Genomic DNA, 24,683 nt, shown 5'->3' on the forward strand with positions numbered 1-24,683 from the left:
ATTAATTTATTCTAATTATACGGAACTAAACTATACCACCATTATGGAGGACAAACAAACGTAAACAAATAGGCAATGTAAAAAGAAAGCGAATATTTGTCTAAGCTTGATTCTAATGCAAAGCAAAGATATTCGGAAAAAAATAAACTTTATAAACCACGTTGACCCATATCTTCTTAAAGATACTGATTTCTCCGATAATATAGATAATTATCCAAATGTTACATATCCAGATATTGTGAACTATTTTTTATTTGCTTCTAGTCTTACTAAGGATCAATTGAAAGCATATAAAGCTCTTGATTCTTACAATCAATTTTTTATCAGGTTGGATTATCAACGTTAGTGTGAAATTATTTGGGAAATATGTTCTTATTCATGGCAGAGTAGGTTACTTAATTCTTAGTTCAATATTTAAGTAGAAATAGCTTTCTTGTTTTAATTTTTTTTTAACCTATATTTTAGGTAAAACATTCTCAAAAAGTGAATGATGTACCATTACATCCATGGATTATTTCGGACAAGTCAGGAATTATAGTTTGTGCGCATTGCAATTGCATGGCTGGTCTTGGAGAAAGCTGTTCACATGTTGGTGCAGTACTATTTTATATTGAGTGTGCAGTTAACATTAAAAGTCCAAAAACATGCACTGAAGAAAAAGCTTATTGGTTACTACCAAGCTCTAAAAAGATAGAATTCAAACTTGTTTCCGATATTGATTTTACCTCAGCCAAATCTTTGCAATGTAATTTAAATAATAAAGTTCATGGTGTGATCAAAGAAAAAAAAATAACACATAAAAAAAATGTTTCTATTCCAACAAAAGAGGAAACTGATAAATTATTTTTAGACCTGAGTCAATGTGGAACAAAACCAGCTATTCTTTCAATTATTCCTGGGTTTACCAAACCTTATGAACCATCACTAATAACAGAAAAATATCCTGAATCATTGTCAGATCTTTACCAGAACAATATATTTTTAAACTTTGAACAACTCTTAGCTGCTTTTAAAAAAAAAAGAATTACAATAACAATTGAGCAAAGTAAAAATGTTGAAAGTACAACGTGACTTCAAACAAAAAGTAAGAACTGGTTTTACTTTAGGGCAGGTCGTATAACTGCTTCAAAATTTGGAAGTGTATGCTGCGCAAGCTTCACCTAACCACCAATTAGTTTGATTATGCAAATATGTTATCCCATTCAAGCACGCTTTTGCACAGCAGCAACAAAATGGGGAAATGACCATGAAAATAAAGCATTGCTTTTGTATTCCACAACTATGGAAAAGAAACACTCTAAATTTTCAACAAAAAATTGTGGGTTTTTTATTTCAGTTCATCAACCCTTCCTTGGTGCATCGCCAGATGCAGTTATTAATTGTGATTGTTGTGGAAATGGTTGTCTGGAGATAAAGTATCCATATAGTGCGAGAGATAAATACATTAGTGAATTATTAAATTCTAAAAATTCTTGTCTGGAAAATAATGGAGTTTATATAGCTCTCAAAAAATCACATAAATATTACTATCAGGTTCAGTGTCAGTTATACGCTTCATCAAGTAACTACTGTGATTTTTTTATTTGGACATCAAAAGATTGGTATTGCGAATAAATTTTTCCGGATTTGGAATTTATGGACAGGAATATAATAAAATGTAAAAAATTTTTTTGAAGAATGTATTTTACCTGAACTAATTGACAAATTTTACAGCCATAGAAATCTTTTTTTGAAAGAAATATCGGATAAAATAAGTTAATACTAAAAGAACACAACTACTTTAAAAAAGAAAAGAAAGTTTTTATTGATCACGATTATTGTATAAAATTGAAATAAAAATGTAGTTTTTTCACTAATTATCCAATCCTGTTAAATTTTTAAAAAACTATTCCACAGGAATAATTGAATCACACATATTTATCAAAGAAGAACAAACAATAACAATTTTGTCTATTGAGCATAATCCAGAATCTTTAGTATATAAGTAATCTAATGGCATAATACTTTGTAGAACTTTATATTTGTTGCATAACAATCCAATAACCCTCTCAACGTGTACTCTAACAGAGGCAATTTTCTGGGTTGTTTCTACATCTAAAGAAGTTAGTTGTAACTTTCCTTTCGTAAATCCTGGAATCTTTAGCTCCCCACAATAAAAGCCAACACTATCAGCAATGTTAAAACCTCTATCAGCTAAAACAACATCTCCAGGAAGGATGTTTTTCAAAATTGAACAATGCTCTGTTAGATATTTATCAGTAACGCGTCCTTCCCAAGCTTTAGAAACAAATGTTATCACACCTTGTGGGCTTACACCTATTAAGAATTTAACATTATTGTGATGTTTGTACTGTGACCAAGTTGTTGCTCTTGCACGTAGGTTAGATGTTTTACTTATGAATATTTCAAAGCAATCAATTATTACAGTTACTTTTGTTTCAAAATATTTTCTGAAGCATAAAGGCATAGTTTCCATAAGCTCATTGCGAGCAGGCCATTTAATTAAATGTTTCATTCTGAAGTACATAATGTCAATCCATCTTAAAAATACTTTTGATGAGGTTGATTTTGAAATTTCAAATCTATAAGCAAGGTCTCTAATAGATAGATTTAAATGCAATCTCATAAGTGTCAAAGAAAATTCTTCAAAGTACAATAACACTGAGTTCCCATTTCCAGTTATAATAGGCTTTAAAAAGTTAAACAATATAAAATTTTCAAATTTGGCAATCCAGTGTAAAATGTTACTTTTGAATCTGCATCAAACCATTCAATAGTTCCCACATGGAGTTTGACTAAATTTGCACGCAAATCCTAATTAAGTTTGTTTTTATATATATACTCACTTTCTATTTGACTGATATTTGTGACAGTCATATCTGTTTGAACACTTGCATCTACTAAGTTTTCATAATCAATTGTAACACTTTCTGAGACATTTGATTCACTACTTTTAAAATTATCTATTTGAAAGTCTACAATTGAATCTTCAGAAGAGTTTAAATCAGTGATGCTGTTTCTACAAGACATAATTATTTCCACTTGTTAACAATGAACAACTTTTGTGTCGTAAATAACGTTCTCTAGATTTCTCAGCCTCAAATTTAAACTTTTTGTGCCCCAGATTTAAGGATGGAACCCAGTCAGGATTATTCTGTGAGAAAAGTGAAGCAGGTTTTCCTAAATTAAAATATGAAAATGTTAAACAGTTAATGATGTTAAACTTTCGGCGCTACTCGACTTTCTCCCCCGCCCCCCCCGCCCCCCCTAATTTTATGATTGATTCTGATAGAGAATTTTATGCTGATTTATAAAAATATAAAAACATAGACCTGAAAATCAACGGAAAGTGCTCTAATTCGAAGTCAAAGTTGTAAAAAATCCCACTAAAAACCCTAATATTCGCCGTTTTGAAAATAATAAGTTAATGAACTTTTAGCTGACAAAAGCAATACATTAATAGCATGGTTTTTACGTTAAAAAAGTCGTAAAAGTTTGTGTTGCGCAATTTTTTGCACCAGTTCCGCATCTTCTAAATGGGTTGAATCTATTATTCTAAATTTTAGAATATGGGTTGTATCCACGCTAGATGATGCTTTTTCTCATCCGATGATTTAGATTAATGGGTTTTTACACTAATTCTAAACTCGCGCTGATTTCTCTAAAAATTCAAATTTTAGGAATGCATTTGCGAAAAACAAAATGGCACCTAATAAACGATTTCACAGCTTTAAAAAAACAATCAAAATAAGAGGACCAGGAATATCAAAAACCAAAAAAATTTTTTTTAGTTTGTTAAGCCCAGCTTTAGTTTCTACTCAAGAAAATAGTTCAAACTCAAATGCTGTATCGATAAACAATAACTTAAGTGATAATGAGACAGACTTGCAAGCCGAGAAAAGTGGTTCCTCAGAAATATGTTCTCAGCCTTCAATAACAAGCTATTTAAAACGAAAACTTAAAGAGGATTATGATTGGGAGAAAGTGAGAGAGAAACTAAAGTTAGTATTTATTGAGAATCAGTTTTTAGCAAGCGATGCTTTATGCACAATATGCATAAAAAATAATCAAGTTCCTCCAAGAAAAGCAGTTAGTCGTTGTGAAGATTGTGGATGGCAACAGTACTTCTGTTTAGAATGTGCAACATCGCATCATAGCAGTTGTAATATGTTTCATGTACTGCAGTTATGGAAGGTAAATGGGTGCATATATATATATATATATATATATATATATATATATATATATATATATATATATATATATATATATATATATACACACACACATATATATATATACACATATATATATATATATTACACACATATATACACACACACACTCTGACCCACACACACACACACACACACACACACACACACACACACACACACACACACACACACACACACACACACACACACACACACACACACACACATGCACACACACACACACACACACACATAGCTATAGAGTTATAAAAGCATAATGAATGAATTATAAATAAATCATTATACATATTATAAAGTCAGTTTTTTAAAATTTGAAACAGGATGGAAAGTTTGTTCCAATGTTTCCAAATAATCAACTTATTATTCCAAATGGTCATGAGCATTGTAACTCCTTTCTTCAAAACGTAAAGTCAATAGTTTTTATTGATTTGCAAGGTATACTGATTGTTATATTTACATATTAATATATATTGTATAGTTGAAAATATTCACGTGCACTTCAGTTTTTTTTATTCCTTTTAATATGCAAATAATACCAAAAAAAAAATTGAAAATGAACAGTGAAGTTTGAGTACTGGTTCAGAGGGCTTCAAGTTTTATATAAACAGCAATGGCTTTAATTCCTGACTCAAGTACCATATGTGACAACCAATTGTATTTAATCTGGATCTAGACACAGCTTTTGAAGTGGACTAGTAATTTTGCAGCAATCATATTAAATTCAGATTTTTGAAAGGAGCATTAGAAGTATTCGGAAAATTCATCCAATGCTTACATGTATTAGCACTACAATGAGTGCAAGACAAGATTTCTTGCCCAAATCTTGTCTTGCAGCTATTTGAGATCACATCTTAGAAATTATTCACTTGTAGAGAGAAAGAAAGATATATTACAGGAATTACTAAAACATGGTGAATTAAAAAAACAAAAATGGTAGTTTTACTAAATACTGTATTTAAAACTGCACTACTGAAAGCACCACTTGACAAGAATCCATTACATTCAGAGGGGTTGAGGCCTTCCTAAACATTTCCTGATTGGAAAATTAATTTAGGGTGATGAGCTACTTACTTAAATTAGTAAAAAAAAAATTGCCTCCAGAAAATAAAAAATAACATAATGTGTGTGTGTGTGTGTATATATATATATATATATATATATATATATATATATATATATATATATATATATATATATATATATATATATATATATATATATATATATATATATATATACTTTTAGGGCGTCAGCATTTAAAGAAAGTGGTTTTTTGTTCATGTCAGAGTGAGGCAGAGACACTTGTTTCTGTTGGATTTTGGCCCGGTTCAGCAAATAAGCCAGTCACAGCTTTTGATATGAGACTGCTTAACATGCTCTCTGATCTTTTGTTGGAGTGTCATTGTTCCCTAGATAAACTTTGCGCAACTATCTCCTTGTGGAATGGATCTTTGTTACCAACATATGTAAGCATTAAAAGATTTTATTATTCATTTGAATTAAATTTATATAAATGTAATTTCATATTTTACAAAATCAGTATAGTACTAAAAACATTTTTATACATGTAGATAAAAAGTATCTATAAAATCTTGAACAACTCATCCTTTGAAGAATACAGGTTAGTGGTTTACTGTGTGAAATTCTTTTTTCTCAGCTCATGAATCTGTCAAATAAATTTCAGCAGTATTTTGTATAAATAAAGAATGCTTCACAAGAATGGTAGTTAATATATATTAATACAATTTTTAAGTTATTTTTTGGATATAAAATTGAAAGCCTAAAATATAACTTAAATTATTTGGAATGTCATTTTATATTCTACTGATGTTTTTACATAGGTTTTTCAGGCATTCAATAGAGATTCAAGTTGAAAAATGCACACTTTGTCCAAAGGTAATTGCAACATAATTATTTTATTAAAATTAGTATTTAAGTTATATTTTTTTGGAGGTTTTATACCCTATTTATAATATGTTCATAGAAAATGTGTTAACACATTACTTGTTAATCACAAATATAGGTATTTAAATAATTTTTGTTTTTAAAGTTACAAACATCCTAAATATTAATAAATCTACCTATTTTAGCCTAATTCTAATGGAGTACTCATTGAATGTATGGATGCATGCTTTGGATTTGTGCGGAAGAAAACTGCTGGCTCCAGTTTTAATAATCCTAAATATAAATCACTGTTATTTGCTGATCAGGATGATGTAGATAACTTTATTGGGGCACATTCAAAAGAGATTAAGAAGTCTGACAATGTATATTTTAGTAAAATATCTTAAAAATGTATCAAACTATAAAGCAATAAATATTATTTTATTACTATATACTTGCATGTTATATTTTACTTTTTTTCTCTTTTTCTTTCATTTTGTAGAATTGTAGTCAATACAGAGCTGGAGAAATACTTGAAAACATACGATCAAAAGGAAGAAACGAAAAGTATGATGAAAAAGGTGTTTTTGGTAGAATTTGTCGACATGGTTTTCCAAAAGGATTTGTTAATTTGAAGCATGGTGAAAGGCAAGCTCATTTTTTATTTTAGTTATTCATAAAATTGAACTTTATTTTTTAAACTTGAATTTGTCTATTGTTTTTTTTTTTTTTTTTTTTTTTTAATTTTAGGATATCATATGCTGTTTATGAGTTAAAGCGGATGATTGAACCATATGTTGGCTCAACTAATATTGAAATCAAATGCATGTATGATATAGCTTGCATTCTTCATAACCACCTTCAGGTAATATATTTGGTTAAGCTTCTTTTTGTATTTTTTATAAATAAGCAAATATTGTTTTGCTTTGTGATAAAATTAAAACCTAAGTTACAAGTATTCTTTTGTTGAAGAAACTACTACAGATGATGTATAAGGTAAAATGAAATATTTAATTAGTATAAAAGAAAACTCCTTTTTTTGTATTTTATAATATCATTTACTGGATGTACCAAGAGAATTCCCAAATATATTTAATGGTGTAATGTATTAATATAAATGTTATATAGGTTAGTCTTTTCAAATTTTAGAATAATAACTGTTACAACCTTGGCAGTTGTTTAGACAAAGTTCAATTTGGTATACCCATTTTTCATGCATATGTTCATATCTCTAAATGTCAGGTAGTTATAATTTCAATTATAGTAGCATTTATTGGTCTTTTTTAAACCATGAAAAAAAATATAAAATTTTGTTGTTGAAATACTAATAACAGAGTAATGAAGGTTTTCCTTCAATGTTCAGATGACCTATTCTCCTCGGCGTGTTAAGGGATTTGGTTTAACAGATGGAGAAGGTATAGAGAGAATGTGGTCATATTTAAGAAAGTTTTGTTACATGACAAAAGAAATGACTGCCAGCAGAAGAACTGATTTACTAACAGAAGCTTTATTACATTATGCACAAAGAGTGAGTCGAAATCAAGGTATTGTTTATGCTTTTTTTTTTTTTTTTTTTTAAGATTGGCTTTGTATAAAAAAAATCTCTATTAATGATCAGTAAATGTTTTTTTTTTTCACAATAGCTTTTTCTTTCAGGCAGGTATTTGGAATGTAACTTAAAAAAGACAAAAATTTTAAAAGAAAAATCTTTAGCAGAACTGCAAGAACTGACTGGGAAACTACCATGTAAGTTTTATTTTAAATTATTTTGTTGATTTGAACAATTAAATTAATTTTTATATGTACTATAGAAATCAACACCTATCTAATTATCATAGAAATGAGTTAGGTTGGATGCAAAAAGAGTGGTTGGCTGAATCATAAATTTATACATAACATTTTTTCTCTTGACAGCCGAAATTATTGTTACTGATTCACTTGTAGAGGAATGGAAAAGAGAGCAGATTGAACTTTTAGAGGCAAAAAAAGGTACCTTAAATTTTTATTAAAGTTTTTTTTTATGAAGTCAAATAATTTTTTAATATATACGTGTATAATATAAGATATATCTTTAGTATCATGTTACACAACGTCTTCCTGGGATTGACTATGCTCGTCTGTTATGGGATCACTTTCAGTTGAGGTGGTAGTTAGTCATTTGTTGAGTTTTAATGTAAAACTGTTTAAAAATATTTTTAAAGTTGTATTTTTCATGACAATATTTGTGATTTAAATGGTTAAAAAACATGATTATGCTTCATTTCTTTTAATTTCAATGAAGATACTTTTAAATAAATTTAATAACATTTTATAAAATTTTTTTGAAGTGTACAGTGTAATGTGTTTTTTTTTTCTTTAAATACATGTAAAGAATAATCCTCCCTAATTTAACAATAATCTCCCAAAAAATTATAATTTCCCAAAATTCCCTTTTTTTTGTAGAAACTCAATTGCATCATCACAGTTAAATGGAAAAAATCATAGAGATCTGATTACTAAAGCATGCAGGTATAAGGTTACTTAAGGTTTAAGATAATGTGATGATTAAGGACTTTTTTTTGGTCTTTTTTACTAAAACTTAGTTTTGTTTTATTTCAGTTTCTGCAGAGTGAATAATCAAGTTATTGGTATTTTTAGGTTGGATGAGAGACTTTCAAAAATTGAAAGAAAAAATAATGTCAAGGAAAGATGGAAAAACTCAAATCCCACTTTTATATTAGGAGTTAAAGTTGTTGAAGAAGAAAGAAGAGATTCTATTCTCATGAAGCTGCATTCATTGTCAATGGAACGCCACCTCAAGTTGATGTTAAAAGACAGATACTCTGGTAATATTTTTTTAGTAATTATTTACAAAGTTTAGTTTTAAAACACATTAGAGGTTTAGATAACTTAATGAAGTTGTAAAAATGATCTACGATTGGTTTTACCTAAAACTAATTATACGAAAAACTAACTTTTCACTTAGTAAATCATTTTTTATGCATTTTTATTTGCTTTGTCATGTAGTTGGACAGAAGCAAGCTATTCGACTGGCACAGCGTGTTAACCAGCAAACAAAAAAAATGAAGATAGAGTTATCAAAGTATAATGCACAGTTGTCTCTTATTAAAGAGCATGTTGACCTTGCTCTGGAACCATTAACTTTTGAAAGTGTAAAGGATCCAAACTCCAAAATATTTAATAACGCTATCACAACAAATCTCTTTTGATATAAAAAGTCGTATTATTGAATTAAAAGAACTTTTATTGCGATGTGAAGAAGAACGGTCTTTGCTTCAAACTGAGTGTCAAAGTCTTTTGGATTCAAAATTAGAATTACTTTCTGTACTTACGCAAAAGTGTGAAGTACTATCATTTAACATTGACAATTATTCTAAGGGTTTATCGGCATTATTAAAAAACAAATTAATGCAAGTGGAACATGAAATTGACACTGATAAAAATGTGTATGAGAAATTTGGTATCAAGCTCCCCATTGCTCTTAGTGCTCCACAGTGTGAATATCTTGGCAGCATCAATACTAACGTTATTTTACCTAGCGAGTCTAACCAATCTGATAGTGAAGAGTCGCTGGAACTTTCTAACTCAGAATCTTCTGACTCTGAATCAGATTATAACTTTTGTACTAATTATTAGAGAGTAATTATTGTTTTTTATTGTTCAATATGTAAATATTTGTGTATAACTTATAATACTCTAGTAATGCTTTTAAAATGTAAAATTTCTTTTGAGCCTCATTAAATCCATGTAAAACTTCCTTTAACAATAAATAATATGTCATTTTTCATTAATAACAAAAGTTATTTGTTCTTTTATCTTCATGATTTTATTTATTTGTTTCTTTCCGTAATCGCACGGCTTTTTAATGCTGCCATCTTTTTTTCTCCACTCAATATCCTCTGGGATCCCTTGAATAATAAAGTTCCCTTTTAAATAAGGAACCTTTGCAGTTTTGCAATTGATTGCTTTAGCTGAAAGCAAGGTAAAGTTTAGTTAGAATTGTGGCACGTTCACAAAAATTTACTTCTAAATCAAATTTGATGAATTATATACCACAAAGTCGATGTATAATATCTTAAAAATAAACAATTTTACTATACCATACGATTTGTTGAACAGATCCTGCAAATCTTGATAAGAATAGGATGGCTCCTTTTCTTTAATCTCTAACATGATATAAAAGAAAAAAACTAATAAGAAGGCTGATGAAATTTGCGATATTAGAATAAAATGACTTCGTTAATTTTTATAAAACTTACCAAAGAACTTCCTAATCTCAATATCAATTTTGATGTTGCTGTTTAGGCATTCTATCCCTCGTTTAGACCCATAATAAGAAATCTCATTGTTCTCATCAACTAATATGTTAGCACTTTCAACGCCAAGTTGTTCAAGAACAGTTATCTAAATAAAAAAGAAAATTCTAATGTAAACAATAGCTTTAAAATCTATTAATGATTATAAACTTTAACTACAAAAACTTTAAATTTTTCAAAAATAAGAAAAACCAATTGAAGATAAAACTAACTTCATTTAGAAGTCTCTTTTTGTGCTTTTTTAACAGATGTTTTTTTTCACTTTCTGACATACTTCTGACGTCGACTTCGTTAATTCGTTTCGCTTCTTCTTCGCATCTTTCTTTCTTTGATGGGCTCAACTTTTTCCATTCATTGGAAACCAATGTGTTTCTCATAGAATTGCCAAGACCGTTTAACCTACCTTAGTAAACAATATTTGTGAAATTGTAGATTAAGTCGGTAGTTATAGTGAAAAGTAATTTAGAAACAGTAAGCCATCACAAACTATACACAATAAATTAAAATATTACCTTCTCTAGACAATTGGCTGTAAAACATATTCTGTGCAGTAAGCCGTCTGTCTCCAGCCTTTTTTTTGTAACTATATTCTTCTTCGCAGGAAACATTCTCAGGCTGTTTCCTCTTTTTCCCTACTTTGGCATTTTGATTACCAATCCATTTCTATTAAAAATACATTACATGATGCGAGATATAATATGGTGTGAAAAACTTTAGTTTATTGTTAAATGTTTTTTGTTAAATGTTTTGTTAAATGTTTTCAACTGGAAAAAACATTATTTACCTTTACTTTTTCTATTGGAAGGTTTGTTTCAGCAGCTGCTGCTTTGACTTTGTCTTCCATTAAGGTAGATGTCATACCTGATTCATAATGTTGAGTTAAAATAACCTTTACCTCATCATCCATTTTTGCATATTTTTCTGGCCTCTTGTTAGCCATGCCTTAGGTCATTTACAATTTCTGCAAATTTTTACAATAGGTATTAATTGTTTGATGGGTTTTACCTTAAATTATTTCTACGTTACTTAACCAACGTTACTAAATTCATCTTAACTTTTTTTTTTTTTTAATTGCTAATTAATTGTCAGTTGCCGATGCCATGAAATATTACGAATGAAGGTTATAACGGTTAAATCACTTATCCGAGTTCAACCTAGCCCTCTCACGTACCTTTAAAAAGCAATAACTTTGTATTAGATTTGGTCACAAGATTTTTATAAAGTTTATTTGGTCAAATTAGTACTAAGTTACTTTTCGACAAGAAACTTATTTCATTAAGAGTACGAGGATTATTTCCTAGTTTGTGTTCTGTTCAGGGACCTGAGGATTATATTACATTGAATGATATTAATAGAATTCAAATAATTTTAGACTGTAAAACATTTTATCTTAGTTGTTAACATGTTTTCAAACTGCATTTTATGTACTTTTTCTGTCTTTTGATACTTAAGAAATTCTAACCCTAACTTTTAGTACCAGAGTTGTAAAAAAGTATCCTTAAAGTAAGAAACTTTTTAATGCTAGTTCATTTGCTTAGTTTCTTATAAAAAAAAAAAAAAAACGTGTATAAAGTTTAAAGGAATAGAAAAAGGAAAGGAAATAAACCATCTTTAAAAGCAATCAACTATCAATACTAATAGTTACGAACAAAATAATTCGTTTACACTCAATTAGCCTGTATGTCTTCATTAAGTATAAACTGGTTGGTATTAACACCTTTTTGTTTCATTATAAATTTCGAATTTTTTTATAATAAATCACTAATTTTCTTTATGCTGCGCAAATTACATCGCTATATCAAATTCGCTCAATACATTGCTGCCATAAGATAAGTTCAACATGCATTTCATTATGTTTCTTGAATACAAACTTAGAAGAACCAAAACACGTTAATTTCTTTTTTTTTGCGCTTTAACTGTAGGAACTGTAGGATGGTTTCTTCATGTAAAGATTTTTTCAATACAGATTAAAGAGAATATCAATTTAAAGTGCAATTAAAACTGTACATTAATTTCTAAGTAATGTGAAATTTTAATTGCATTTTAAATTGATATTCTCTTTCAGTCATTCTTTTAAATAGCTTCTGTAATAGAACTACTAACTGCAGAAAGGGATCGTGTCCATGTTTTAAAAAAATGTTCTACACTTAAAACAAAATACATTAAAAAAATTATGTATTTACCTTACGCACTTACCGTTGAATAGCTAGGAAAAAATTGAAAAACCTAAGTTTGAAAATAAAGTGTCAAAATAGTTTTTTGTCTTTCTTGTAAAATCCGGATTTGTGGACTTGTAACCTTTCTGCAGTTAGCGATTCAGTTATACAACATGTTTATCTTCTTTTCTTCACCAATTCCGCATCTTCTAAATGGGTTGAATCTATTATTCTAAATTTTAGAATGTGGGTTGTATCCACGCCAGATGATGCTTTTTCTCATCCGATGATTTAGATTAATGGGTTTTTACACTAATTCTAAATTTACCGAAATGAGCGCGGGGTCTGGAACTAAATTTCACTAAAAAAAAATTTTTTCAACAATTAATAGGAAAACAGTTAATCGAATACGTTTTTGAACTTTGTATTCAGATCAATTTATGTAATGTATTCTTATTGAAACTAATATTTCCCAATCATTATGTTATAAAATTCTCTTTAACTGTTGCAGTTCCAAGTAAGTATACTGCTTAGCTACACTCTTTGCTCTATATACTAAAAATGCTTTTTATTTTTTGTTTTGTTTACAATACTATGATGATTTAAGAACAGTTTTACATTTAGTTTTTAAATTATGAAAGTAAAATTTTTCTTCAATGGTAATTGTATTTTTTATAATTTGGTGAGATTCTATTTATGATGCCTTGATCTTGTTTTTGTTAATGTTCACTTTTAACTTGCCTTATTATCTAGTAGTCTTAAAGTTGAGGTTTGGGTTAGGTTTGAAGATAAGGTAGGATTAAATCAGCAGGATAGTGTAAAAGTTAGGCTGACTGACACATTTAGAGAAGTAAAAGGCTGAAGCTTTTCACAAGTTTCCATGTATTTTTCACAAACCTCCTAGCACTTTCTCTGTGATCTCCAACATAAAAAAGGTATGACTGCTCATTGACAAACTCTCCAGTGCTGACAGAACAATATTAATCTGAGTATTAAGCTTCTTATTCTTCAGATCTTTAGTTTCTAGAGCATCATATGACTTCTTTAGCATCTTGGTCTTGACTCTGTTTCCATTTCCATGTCCTTAAGAGCAAAAATTACTAGCTGAGGAATTCTTTATTTTTAGGGAAACAAACTCTTTCAATTCATATACTATCTCTAGCTGAAAAGTAATCAGTTGGAATCCTCTTCTACTTCTGCTGGACTTAAGCTGGAGGCAAGTTCTGTCTGGTTGTCACTGAACAGAGCATCAAGATGGTCAATAATATTCAAGATGGTCAATATTCTAAAATTTAGAATAATAGATTCAACCCATTTAGAAGATGCGGAACGGGTGTTTTTTGTGGCTATGAAAATAGCTGTTTTTTGATTATTAGAGAATAAACTTTTTTGCAAGTAATGTACTTTTGTAATAAATTTTAAAAAAGAATTCAACAGTTTTTTTTCCTAAAAGAAGAACTTTTGAAACTCAGTTCATAGTTATTCTATCACATGTAAAATTTAGAACATGTAATCTTCAAACCGTTTTTTTTTAATAAAAAAAACCAGCGTACGATACAATAATAATTATTCATCAATTTTTCTACATTCTCAAATTCTACGTTCAAACTTTATTTGAAATCTTCTATTAATTTCATTTCCTTATAACACTTTCGTTACCATACTTTAAAATAATAAAGCTAAGGCTTATGGAAACCAGGTCTGTTTATTGCGCAATCTAACAGTAATTAATTTTCGTTAAAAATGAAAGCGTTTTGAAAAAAAATGGCGAATATCAGGGTTTTTAATGGGATTTTTTACAACTTTGACTTCGAATTAGAGCACTTTCCGTTGATTTTCAGGTCTATGTTTTTATATTTTTATGAATCAGCATAAAATTCTCTATCAGAATCAATCATAAAATTAGGGGGGGGGGGGGGGAAGTCGAGTAGCGCTAAACTTTCAAAGTAATAGAAATGTTTCAAAGGTACACAGGCAGTTTTTACCTGTAATAAAATGGTCCCTGCAAATTCGAGTGTGGAGGACATTATGATAGTTACCAACTCTGTTTAAGGCATTTATCCATTTTTCTTTACGTTCTTTTGATAAAGTCTTACCATCATCGCCTTGATTGCAAACTACTTTTGGTAAACGAAAGAAAGATTTACCCTTTTCACGATTTGAACGATTTGAACACCCAAATACAGCACAAAAGTTGACCATATTATATATATATATATTTTTTTATAACAATGTTTGCATATTTATATATTTAACTTAAATTTACAATAAAACAATAATAATAAATAAACCAGATTAAGATTTATATTTTCTAATTTTGTTAATAAAAAAACAATAAACTTTATAATATAATACATTTTTTGAAAAAACTATGAATATAATAATTAGTATATTAGTTCCTCTAACTTGTCCTCCATAATGGCAGAATTGAAATCAAAACAACTCTTAATTATTTCGTGACGTCGAGCTAGGAACGGTGGATAAAATATATGTGTTTCATAAAATTTTGTTCATGGTTTAAGTTTAAGCAGGGTAGGAAAAAAATCTGTAATTGTCGACTCGTTTTACCTGTGAAGGGCTGCACCTGTAACAGATTTCTTCTGTTACAGGTTTCAAAAGATAAAATATTTTACCTGTTTTTGCGAAAAGATAAAATAATTTTTTAACAGCCATTGAAAATTCCAATATTCGATTAGTTTCAGTTGAAAATAATAATTTAATCAGAGTGCTGATAATCCAATTTTTGATTAGAATTGATGAGAAAATAAAGTTTTCGTAATTATAAAATAAAATTCTCAAAAATATCTCTTAAATGATAGCCCTACATCTGCTAGTCAATTATTCATTCCAACCGATTAATCCCAGAATAGTGAATTTGTGAAGAATAATTGAGTCTTCACAGTGATGGTAATCGTGTGAGCTAACAACGAAATCGTAGTAACGTCAAGCATCAAGTTATGAAGTTCATTTTAAATGAGCCATACATTAGACTAACATAAAACTTGAATGTTTTGAATTACTGATTTGTCGTTTTTGTAGCAGCCTTCTCACATAACAATAAAATAACCATCAATATAGTCGAAAAAAAATTCGAATAATCATGTCAACATATGTCGAAAATTAAAACTAGATACCATTTTAGCGATTTTAAACTTTAAATAAAAGGTGGTGTTTAATCCTCTTCCGCCACTCTTAACTGGCGTTTTAATACCTCTTACTTGGTGTTTACCTTGTAGAACTATGATTTTCCTTGATTTGAAGTATGTTTAATACAAGCTCAGTCGGTATGTTGAAATATGTTTCACTCCTACCTCTAAACACTCGTGTAGCCTTTTCCTTAAATGTTGGTTCAGGTAATCCTAAATCAACGTTGGAATTGCTTTTTACAACTTGTTAAAACCACTATTTTACCTGCAGTACAAATACTCTTTGTTGAAGTGATGAGGTACTTTGTTCTTCTCTGCAATTTTGTATACTGAAAATTTCATTGATTCGTTTACATACAAATATTTATATTTTAGGTATTTAATTGGATTTTTAGATAAATATTGATTTTATATAAATTTCTTGAAAAATACATATCTTCAATAGTTTAAAGCAATAAATAATAAGGAATCGGTACAATACACATGTAGAATAAGGTTTTGTTTATTGTACTTATCATCACTTTTTTATTTTTATTTTTTATTGTAATTTTCAAAAAGAGTTTTTTTTTACTCTATTGTGAATGTAATTTTATCTCCCTTTCATTTTCCGTTTGGAATATTCTATCGATCAATAAGCAGGAATTCGAATACGGCTGCTGAAGTTTAATAGTCGTTTAACTAGTGGCAAAAATATCCAAGTAGTGACAAATGGTGGTAAAGTATATAGCTAACCTTTCCTGCATTGGATAGTAAGAGTTTCTGATTTATCTGCAGAAATGATGACGAGAAAATAATTTCGTGTGCTTAACACGAAAATTTATTCACCAAACTTAATTGTACAAAAAAAATATGGCTGATGACTCTTTCCAAACTATTAATGATGATAATTGTACTTACATCAATTCAATTTCCTTATCTACAAATGCAGAATTAAAAATAGGCAGAAGTCGAAATACAAAAGAAAAGTAAATAGTTTTGTTGTTTTTTTTCTCTGTAAAAAGTATTTCTTAAAATATGTTCTTTTTTATTTCGTAAAACAAAATTTTCGGTAAATTATTTTAAGTTGATCGAAAGAACAAGACCGTCCTAATTTATAAGTAATATTTCCTGAAAATTTGATTTTGTTGATAATTGAATATTTAAACAATCTTAGTTTTTGTTTTTAGATTGTTACTCTGTGTATAAAACCATTATTTTGATAAATTATAGTTATACAAGTAAAAAAAAGAACATTAATTATGTGCTTAAAAAATCTTACCATAATTATAAAAGAGTAGTTTTTTGATGTTGAGCATAAGTTTCAAATTATCACCTTAATTTGCTTTAACAATAAAGTATTGTTTAAGGTAGTGAAAATATGATAAGAATTAATAAACTATAATTTAACAAGCATGATAGGAAATATACAGTAAAGTATTATTCAAGTATTTGATTTGGCTGTACATGAATATTGGTGTTCAGTTTTGTTAAACTCTTGCAACAGTTTCCGTCATTTAAATCCTAACTTAAAAAGAATACTAGAGAAACTCAATTTGCAATGTGTAAAAGTTTTTGCAGCTTTTGATTTAAAGTATTTTAATACAGTAAATGGTATGCATTTGGTATGAAAACTTTTGAAATAAAGCAAAAAAATAAAAACAATTCTAATCTAGTATTTAATACCACCTCCTGAATTGTATCTTTTGATTTTGATTGAAAAAGTTCAATAAGATCTTGAAAAAATTGGGTGAACTTAATAGAGTAGTTAAATCTGAGTTTCCTCAGCTTAATTTAAGTTCAGAGTATTAAAAACTTATATATTTTTAACTTATTATGTTTTTAGCAAAGTATTAAAAACGTATATATTTTTAGTATTAAAAGCTTATATATTTTTAACTTATTATATTTTTAGCAAAAGTATGTTTTAAACAAGGATTCTTGTTTAAAACATACTTTTGCTAAAAATATAATTTAGAAATGTTATAAATCAGGTATTGATTAGTTTGGTATTCAATTTTTATGCGTGTGTTCACTTTGCAGGTTTCTCTAAAATTAAACAGACATGGTTGTCCTACTCTTCAATTTATTTAGCTTAGCTTTTAGTTCATAAAATATTTAGATTTTCATGTGGATACTTGGTTGGCATCAAAGTTGAAAAGAAAATAAGAGTATATGATCTGATTGAGCTTGATCTTAGTTTGTTTGAAAATACTGATGTTACTAATACATTGACTGATGAAATCCAAGCAGAGTTTGCTTGTATTCGAGCATCATTTCCTGTTGGTCTAGAGATTCTTGGAGTATTCATAACACAACCTGAGCAAGAAAATATTGAGGTGGGGAACTTTTTTGTTTTTGTCTTTGTTTTGTTTTTTAATGAGGAAAATTATAGCACAGTTAAAGCAGTTTTTCCAGAACACATTGAACCAAAATTTATGAAACAAGCTTCTTTTATGAAATCCATGATTAAAACTTTTCTGCTGTTTTTAAATCACATATTTCTTGTATATGTTATATAAAAATTAAAAGCATACATTACTTATTCTTATGTTGAAATAGACCTTTCATTTGATAGTGAAGCAGCATTAAATAACAATAAGCTTTGTCATATATTACTTTGATCATGTAGCCTTTTCTTACTTGGTGGCTTCTCGCTCAGAGTTTCTTTTGGTTTTCTTATGCAATTTCAAAGATTTTCATTCCCTTTTTTAAATTTTCAGTTTCACTTCTAATTTATACAGGTTAATCATTAAGAATATATGTAGTAACTTTTGTGTGACATTCTTTATTTTTTTACATAATCTAGCTTTTGAAAATGCCAAATGATAGGCAATAATTTTTTCAGCTGGTATCAAATTTTTATTTCCCTTAAGAGTTTCTTCTAATCTTGTTGATCCAAAATTATTACTTATAAATATGTAATTGGATTAGTAAGCCATCTATTTTACTTTGATTCCTTAATGCAAGGCAAAGTTTATTTGAGTACCTAATGTAAGACAAAAAATATTCATCAAATGCATTTCTTTTAAAACACCATTTTTCAAAAATCATCTATTTCATAAATTGTTAGGTTTTGCATGATTTAGCATGTAACTTGCTGATTTCAAATTCTTTAGCAACTTCACACAAGCTTATCTTTCTATTATGGATTGCCAGTTTCTTTGATAAAAATGCAAATGCAATTAGAAAATATGAATAAAATTCAAAATATTGAATCTCAAATATTGAAATTCACAAAACAAAGTTTTATAATTGATAATTATTGTTAGTCTAACTGAAAATCACAAAAAAATATCTCTTTTAATATTACTTTCATTTTGAATATGAAATTTGATAAAATAGGAGGTAATATGGAACAAAATAGTATTTGTTCCATATTACACCTTTTCCACTGTGCCCTGGTCTTCTTTACAATAGCTTATGACTGAAATGATAAAAAATTGATTTCCTTTTTATATTACTTTTTATGTTAGGTAGCTGAACATCTTTTAAAGATATTAAAGCAGTTAGAAGATATCGAATTAGCACTTATTTTCATCTTATGTCTAATTAAACCTAGCGGATGTTTGTGGAATATTTTAAGTGAAACGGAAGGTAGCTTTCTTGTGAAGAATGTAAGTGTTGAAGATCAGTTAGGTGTGAAACAACCTCTTTTTCGTATATGTAGTAATGTACATGTCAAATGGCTGATAAATACTGGCATTGATGGATTGCTTAAAGAAATGGATAAAGTTTTTGAAGAACTTGTTTTGCATAAAATTGCCTTTTTACTTGAGTCAACCGGAACAATTCTTTATGATAATGATGTCATTGAGAATTCTCCTTATTTGACATGTGCTGACCTTATTTCAGATATAAAAAGTAACACTGGTCTTAAGTCATCTGATAGCAGTCTTCTTGATGAAGTTGTTAGTTTACAATGTTTAATGCAAATAAGTTCAGATGGGCATAACAATTCAGAAAATTTTGATGAAGACATTGGAGCAGTACAGTACAATGTTCCAGTATTACTTTCTAATAGTTTAATAGGTGAATGTGTTGAAATCAAATTGTCCATAGATGCTCTTGCAACAGTTCCTCTTGATGTGTCATTTAAAAAGTTATTGTTTATGTTTCGCGATTCAGTATTCAGGCAACAACATGCTCTTCGCTTTATGATTAAAATAAGCGGACTCTCCTATATATATTCTTCTGTTCATGTTAAACTACCTCAAGCAGATTTTCCCATAACAGTAATGCTTCCAAGTGTTGATTTTAAGGGAATAGAAGTTCCTGAAAAAAATTATATGAGTTACAGAGAAAAACTTCATGATCGTTTTTTACTTGTTAAAGAAGGTCCTGTATTTAGGCGAGTGTTATCTTACTTTGACAATCGAGCAGATAAAGTGTTTCAACTTGTCAATCCACACGAAGGTATTAGAAATCCAGTCTTGGAAGGTAGTAAGCTGGCATTAGTTAATGGAAAATATACGTATCATCACTACTTACAAGACAATTTCGATGATAATGTGTGGGGGTGTGCCTACAGATCTTTGCAAACTCTTTCATCGTGGTTCTGGTTACAAGGTTACAGTGATCGTCCTTATCCTCACCATAAAGAAATACAAGAAGCTTTAGTTGCAATTGGTGACAAAGAAAGTAAGTTTATTGGTTCGAAAGACTGGATTGGATCAATAGAAGTTAGCTATTGCTTAGATTACTTCTATAATGTTACCTGTAAAATGCTTCATGTTAGTACTGGTGCCGAATTGGCATATAAAGGTCGAGAACTCTATAATCATTTCATAGAACAAGGAACACCTATAATGATTGGTGGAGGGGTCCTTGCTCATACGATTGTTGGGGTTTTATTTAATGAGCATAGTGGAGCTATAAAGTTTTTAGTGATAGATCCTCATTATACTGGAAATGATAACTTGAAAACTGTCCTAAGTAAAGGATGGGTTGGATGGAAAGGACCAGACTTCTGGGAAAAAACTGCGCGTTATAATTTATGCATGCCTCAAAGACCTAAAATGATATAAAAATATTTTAAAAGTGATGCGGAGAAATGAAAATTATTTTCGTTGTTGCGCATTTCTTGCATTAGTATTTTTTCATGCTAAAATCTTAATACAGGACTAAATTATTTAATCAATAACCCTTTTTGACAAAAATAAGTAATATTTTGTTTTCCAATATAACTGATAGCTTTAAAAAAACCTTTTACTAGATCAAGTAAGTGAAATTCAAATTTGTTGCTAATTCATTCAACAACTTTTTATACATAACAAGAAACCAATTCTGTTATGGTAGGAATCTTAAAAACATTATAGTTAACCAAATTTACAAGTAAATTAATAATGGAAAGCAACTCACCCTACATAGACATCAACGTTGTCGGATGGTCATACGGGCTAGACGTCGGACTAGAGGTGCGACGATTATGTTACTTTTGGAATACTAATATCACGCTTGGAATTATATTTGTTCTAAATACATCAAATAAAAAAGAAATGAATGTTAAAAAATAATGGTTGAAAAATTGAGATTTGTTAAATACAAAATGGTCTCCATAGCTTTTGTCGTATACATTAATCTTGAAAAAGTTACCTGGTCAAATATGAACATACTGCATTCTTATTAAAATTCATTGGTAGGTCACATGTTCCCTCTATCTGTCTTAACTTGTATCTTCCACAATTTCGACGGTTTGTTTAAAGTGCTGCTGGTATATATAAGTATATGTAAGTGCTATATGTAGTATGTATATATATATATATATATATATATATATATATATGTATATATATTGGGAATAATAATTTTTATTTAAAACTGGTGGTTCTGATATATCAAAAAAGGGAACATATTGAGGAGAGCATTTAAATATTATTAAATTGATTCAGAAATACTGAGATTTACATTCATTTTGAGACATAGTAAAACATTCACTGCCTGTTTTACAAGCCGCACCCTTTTCTCCTTATTTTAACATAACCAAGATTCTTTTTTTTTCTCCTCTGGTCTGTTCAACATAGAACAAATGCTGTACACATTTCGATATAAAGTTGTAAGAATTTTTTTACCACGTTTCTAACTAGTGAGATGTTTAATATTATTTATAAGATAAAATAACTCATAAGATTTACAGTTAAGCAGAAAATGTCAATCGTTGAGATAATTTTGTTTGGAAAAATCATCGTTTATTATTTAAATCGCTATTGGGGCAGTTTTGAATTAAATGAATGGGGCACCTTTGAATCGTAGTTTAAACTTCTCGCACTTTGTTGCTTGATTATTACGGCCTGAATGTTGATTATTTAAAGATAAAAATGGTTCGAAATTATAAAAAAAAGAGAGTGACTGAAATTATAAAAAAAAAAAAAAAAGAGTGACATTAATCCATTTACAACTTGAGTATGCTCTTCTCCAAGTCGTAAATGGATTAATGAGGCCAAACGAAGCTGCTATAACTTATAATATAAAACGTAATACTTTACATTACAGAATAAAGAAGTATAAAAATTTATCATCTAAGACCAATCTTGGTTTGACGACTAAATATACTGTCGCACAAGTATTTAAAAAAGATGAGGAAATAATGTTAAGAGACTACCTAATAAAAAACTCTAAAATGAATTATGGCTTGACATACTCAACTTAAACTTAATCCATTTCCATCTACGTTATAATCGTGTTTTTTTTTGAAGTTTAAGGTTTAGTTGGTTGTATAAGTTTTTGTTTTTTTTTAAAATTGCTTCTATTTAAAGCTTAAATAGCTTTATATAACTTTTGTTAGATTAACTCTTTAAGATTAGATAATTTAGAAAAGATAACTGATTTTTACTATTAGAAACTTAAACTTAATGAAATTTAAAAATAAATGCTTTATTAAAAAGAAAAATAAATTACTCACTAGTTATTTTCATTTGCCAGAGTTAATTCAAAGCTGCCCTAGGTGTGTTCAAAGCTGCCTCAGGTTGGGGCAGTTTTGAACATTTTCACGCATGTCGAAGAAATAAGGATTTTGACTTATTTTATAGCTCAAAATTTGTTAAAACACTGCAGTTTTATTCCTTAATAATTGCTTTGACTATTCAGAAGAAAAAAAGTGGTTTGACTAATTAAAATATTGATTATCAAAAAAAAATTTGAAAAGTGTTCAAAGCTGCCCCCCTCTCCCTTACAATAAATTTACAAAACTTTTTCTTACGTACTTAAACTTAATTAAAGACCTGAAACAATTTTGCACGAGATTTGATTTTACTTACACCGGTCTAAGTCTCATAAATAAAGTCTTGAGTAACTAGTTTATAAAAAACGACACTTTTCCAATTAAAGAAAATCTAGACTAACAATCCTAAAACTAACTAAATTTTATTACTAAAATTAATTCTTAAAAAGACAACTGTTACTTAGTATTATTTCACTTCGTTATATGTACAGTGGCGTGCAAAACTTTCTGACCAGTAACATTTCGTAATGGAAAATAGTGGCTTTTCGAGACAAATCTAAGTTCTATTGGTATGAAAAATGACATTCGGTACCAAACTCCAAATGTAAAACACGGTGGAAGAAGTGTGATGGATTGGGTAATTTTTTCTGCACAAGTAGTATGTCCATAAATTGAGATCAATGGAAATATAAATTCGGCTATTTACAAGGATTTTCAGAAAATATTTTATGCTGAAGAAACAATATTACTGTGAGGGCGGCATTTTTTGTAATTGAATAGATTATTAATATTTGTTAGTTGTTTGTTGTACATAGTAAAAAGGTTACAGGATTAGGGTGGTATGGATCTAGTGCCATGTGTAAAGGGTAATGTGGAGGTTGAGATCGAGCTTGAGGGTCTGATGATTACTTGTAATAACCCCGAATACAACTTCAAGTTGCTACAAAGGTTTTCTGCTTTAGATGTGAGAGTTTTAAGCTGGTGCCCATCTTAATTACCGTATTTTAATCCGATGGGGAAATTCTAGATTGTCAAGTTCATCAATCAAGATCATCAAGATCATCAAGAAAATATAAATACTTTTAAATATCCGTATTATTCAAGTTATTGAAGGAAGAATGAGATAAAACTCCACTTGTTTGTATTGACCGATTAATTATTTAATGCCACATCATTGTGCGTCTGCTATCGCTGCAAAAGCTATGGCTGCAAAGTATTACCATAAAAATTTATTTTAAATTAATAATTGGAGTAAAAAGTGGCCACAAAAATTTTCCACATGTAAATATAACAATTACAATAATAAATACATTCACAAAAAATATATATTCTTTTGCTATATCCTTTTGTTTCCTATATCTCATACTAACATCTCTATCTATTTTAAAAAAGCACTAATGATTTATAATCATAAATAAATTTAGAGTACAAATTGTCACTGGTCGAAAACGTTTGCACGCCACTATGCATGTACAATATGATGATCATATGTACAATACGATGATCATACATACAGTATGGTGATCACAAAAATTTATAAATTAAAATAAATATGTTTTAACAAATCCAATAAATTTACTTCTAAGATTATCGATTGGGCTCAAATTTTTCCGGATAAATATAGTTAGCAATAACTCGAGAAATATTTGATGAATTAATTCCAAATTTTTTTTGTAATGACTTCTTTATACATATATTTAATTGTATTGGTGTTTTACTAATACAATCCGTTTATCAGTCCAAAACGAGTAAACAATTGAACAATCGGAAAAAAGTTTTGAAAATTACATTCAAAAATTGCAAAATTGTCAAAACCCGCAGAATATTCATTTGGAGATATCTTTAATTGGAGACATCTTCAGTTGGAGACATCTTTAGTTGGAGACATCTTTAGTTGGAGACATCTTTAGTTGGAGACATCTTTAGTTGGAGACATATTGAACAGATACAAGAAAACTCAAACTATCGAAAGAAAAAGAGGGCGATGGAAGAAGAAAGATTTTGTTGACAAAACCAAAGTGAATTTG

The 24,683-nt window shown here is 28.8% G+C and overlaps 5 protein-coding genes and 1 pseudogene across 9 annotated transcripts in view; 3 read left to right on the forward strand and 3 right to left on the reverse strand.

Moving 5' to 3' along the window:
- Nucleotides 1-14: 14 nt before the first annotated feature.
- LOC149892001 (uncharacterized) lies at nucleotides 15-1,714 on the forward strand (annotated as a pseudogene). The gene is made up of 2 exons (XR_016449977.1): nucleotides 15-386; nucleotides 466-1,714. The product of XR_016449977.1 is annotated as an uncharacterized LOC149892001 (transcript).
- Nucleotides 1,715-1,844: 130 nt separating this feature from the next.
- LOC149892002 (uncharacterized) lies at nucleotides 1,845-3,246 on the reverse strand. The gene has a single exon (XM_090079417.1). It carries the CDS (start codon nucleotides 2,624-2,626, stop codon nucleotides 1,886-1,888), a length of 741 nt encoding a protein of 246 aa, XP_089935543.1. The 5' UTR covers nucleotides 2,627-3,246; the 3' UTR covers nucleotides 1,845-1,885.
- Nucleotides 3,020-24,683, reverse strand: part of LOC149892003 (uncharacterized) — a 22,200-nt gene continuing 536 nt past the window's right edge. Inside the window, exons 1-4 of the mRNA XM_090079418.1 lie at nucleotides 21,312-24,683; nucleotides 21,078-21,190; nucleotides 14,580-15,953; nucleotides 3,020-3,180 (exon numbers count right to left, since the gene is read on the reverse strand). The exon at nucleotides 21,312-24,683 is cut by the window's right edge and continues 536 nt beyond it. Coding sequence (XP_089935544.1) covers nucleotides 3,020-3,180; nucleotides 14,580-14,796 — 378 coding nt within the window. The 5' untranslated portion in view covers nucleotides 14,797-15,953; nucleotides 21,078-21,190; nucleotides 21,312-24,683. The remainder of the gene's footprint in view (nucleotides 3,181-14,579; nucleotides 15,954-21,077; nucleotides 21,191-21,311) is intronic.
- Nucleotides 3,531-8,888, forward strand: LOC149892004 (uncharacterized). 3 transcript variants are annotated; one of them, XM_090079409.1, is made up of 15 exons: nucleotides 3,531-4,194; nucleotides 4,559-4,673; nucleotides 5,484-5,704; nucleotides 5,810-5,859; nucleotides 6,080-6,134; nucleotides 6,329-6,505; nucleotides 6,625-6,770; nucleotides 6,873-6,987; nucleotides 7,272-7,364; nucleotides 7,486-7,666; nucleotides 7,779-7,868; nucleotides 8,037-8,111; nucleotides 8,186-8,265; nucleotides 8,565-8,630; nucleotides 8,760-8,888. In XM_090079409.1, exons 1-13 carry the CDS (start codon nucleotides 3,703-3,705, stop codon nucleotides 8,227-8,229), a joined length of 1,854 nt encoding a protein of 617 aa, XP_089935535.1. In that variant the 5' UTR covers nucleotides 3,531-3,702; the 3' UTR covers nucleotides 8,230-8,265; nucleotides 8,565-8,630; nucleotides 8,760-8,888. The 3 variants fall into 3 exon arrangements, with proteins under 3 accessions (XP_089935535.1, XP_089935536.1, XP_089935537.1); XM_090079410.1 differs by having other exon boundaries at nucleotides 8,198-8,265; XM_090079411.1 differs by lacking the exon at nucleotides 3,531-4,194 and having other exon boundaries at nucleotides 4,560-4,673; nucleotides 5,525-5,704.
- On the reverse strand, nucleotides 9,896-11,424 carry LOC149892005 (uncharacterized). Of its 2 annotated transcripts, XM_090079415.1 has the most exons (6): nucleotides 11,223-11,424; nucleotides 10,951-11,101; nucleotides 10,651-10,841; nucleotides 10,382-10,526; nucleotides 10,223-10,288; nucleotides 9,896-10,093 (listed from the first exon to the last, which is right to left on the reverse strand). In XM_090079415.1, exons 1-6 carry the CDS (start codon nucleotides 11,376-11,378, stop codon nucleotides 9,900-9,902), a joined length of 903 nt encoding a protein of 300 aa, XP_089935541.1. In that variant the 5' UTR covers nucleotides 11,379-11,424; the 3' UTR covers nucleotides 9,896-9,899. The 2 variants fall into 2 exon arrangements, with proteins under 2 accessions (XP_089935541.1, XP_089935542.1); XM_090079416.1 differs by lacking the exon at nucleotides 11,223-11,424 and having other exon boundaries at nucleotides 10,651-10,837; nucleotides 10,951-11,168.
- On the forward strand, nucleotides 16,359-21,215 carry LOC145184070 (ufm1-specific protease 2-like). The gene is made up of 3 exons (XM_090079408.1): nucleotides 16,359-16,705; nucleotides 17,839-18,055; nucleotides 19,193-21,215. Exons 1-3 carry the CDS (start codon nucleotides 16,590-16,592, stop codon nucleotides 20,741-20,743), a joined length of 1,884 nt encoding a protein of 627 aa, XP_089935534.1. The 5' UTR covers nucleotides 16,359-16,589; the 3' UTR covers nucleotides 20,744-21,215.

The sequence above is a fragment of the Hydra viridissima genome, unplaced genomic scaffold (genome assembly GCF_058129835.1).
Source record: "Hydra viridissima isolate aposymbiotic clone 2 unplaced genomic scaffold, HvirCarnegie_v1 scaffold_2, whole genome shotgun sequence".
NCBI classification, from domain to species: Eukaryota; Metazoa; Cnidaria; class Hydrozoa; order Anthoathecata; family Hydridae; genus Hydra; species Hydra viridissima.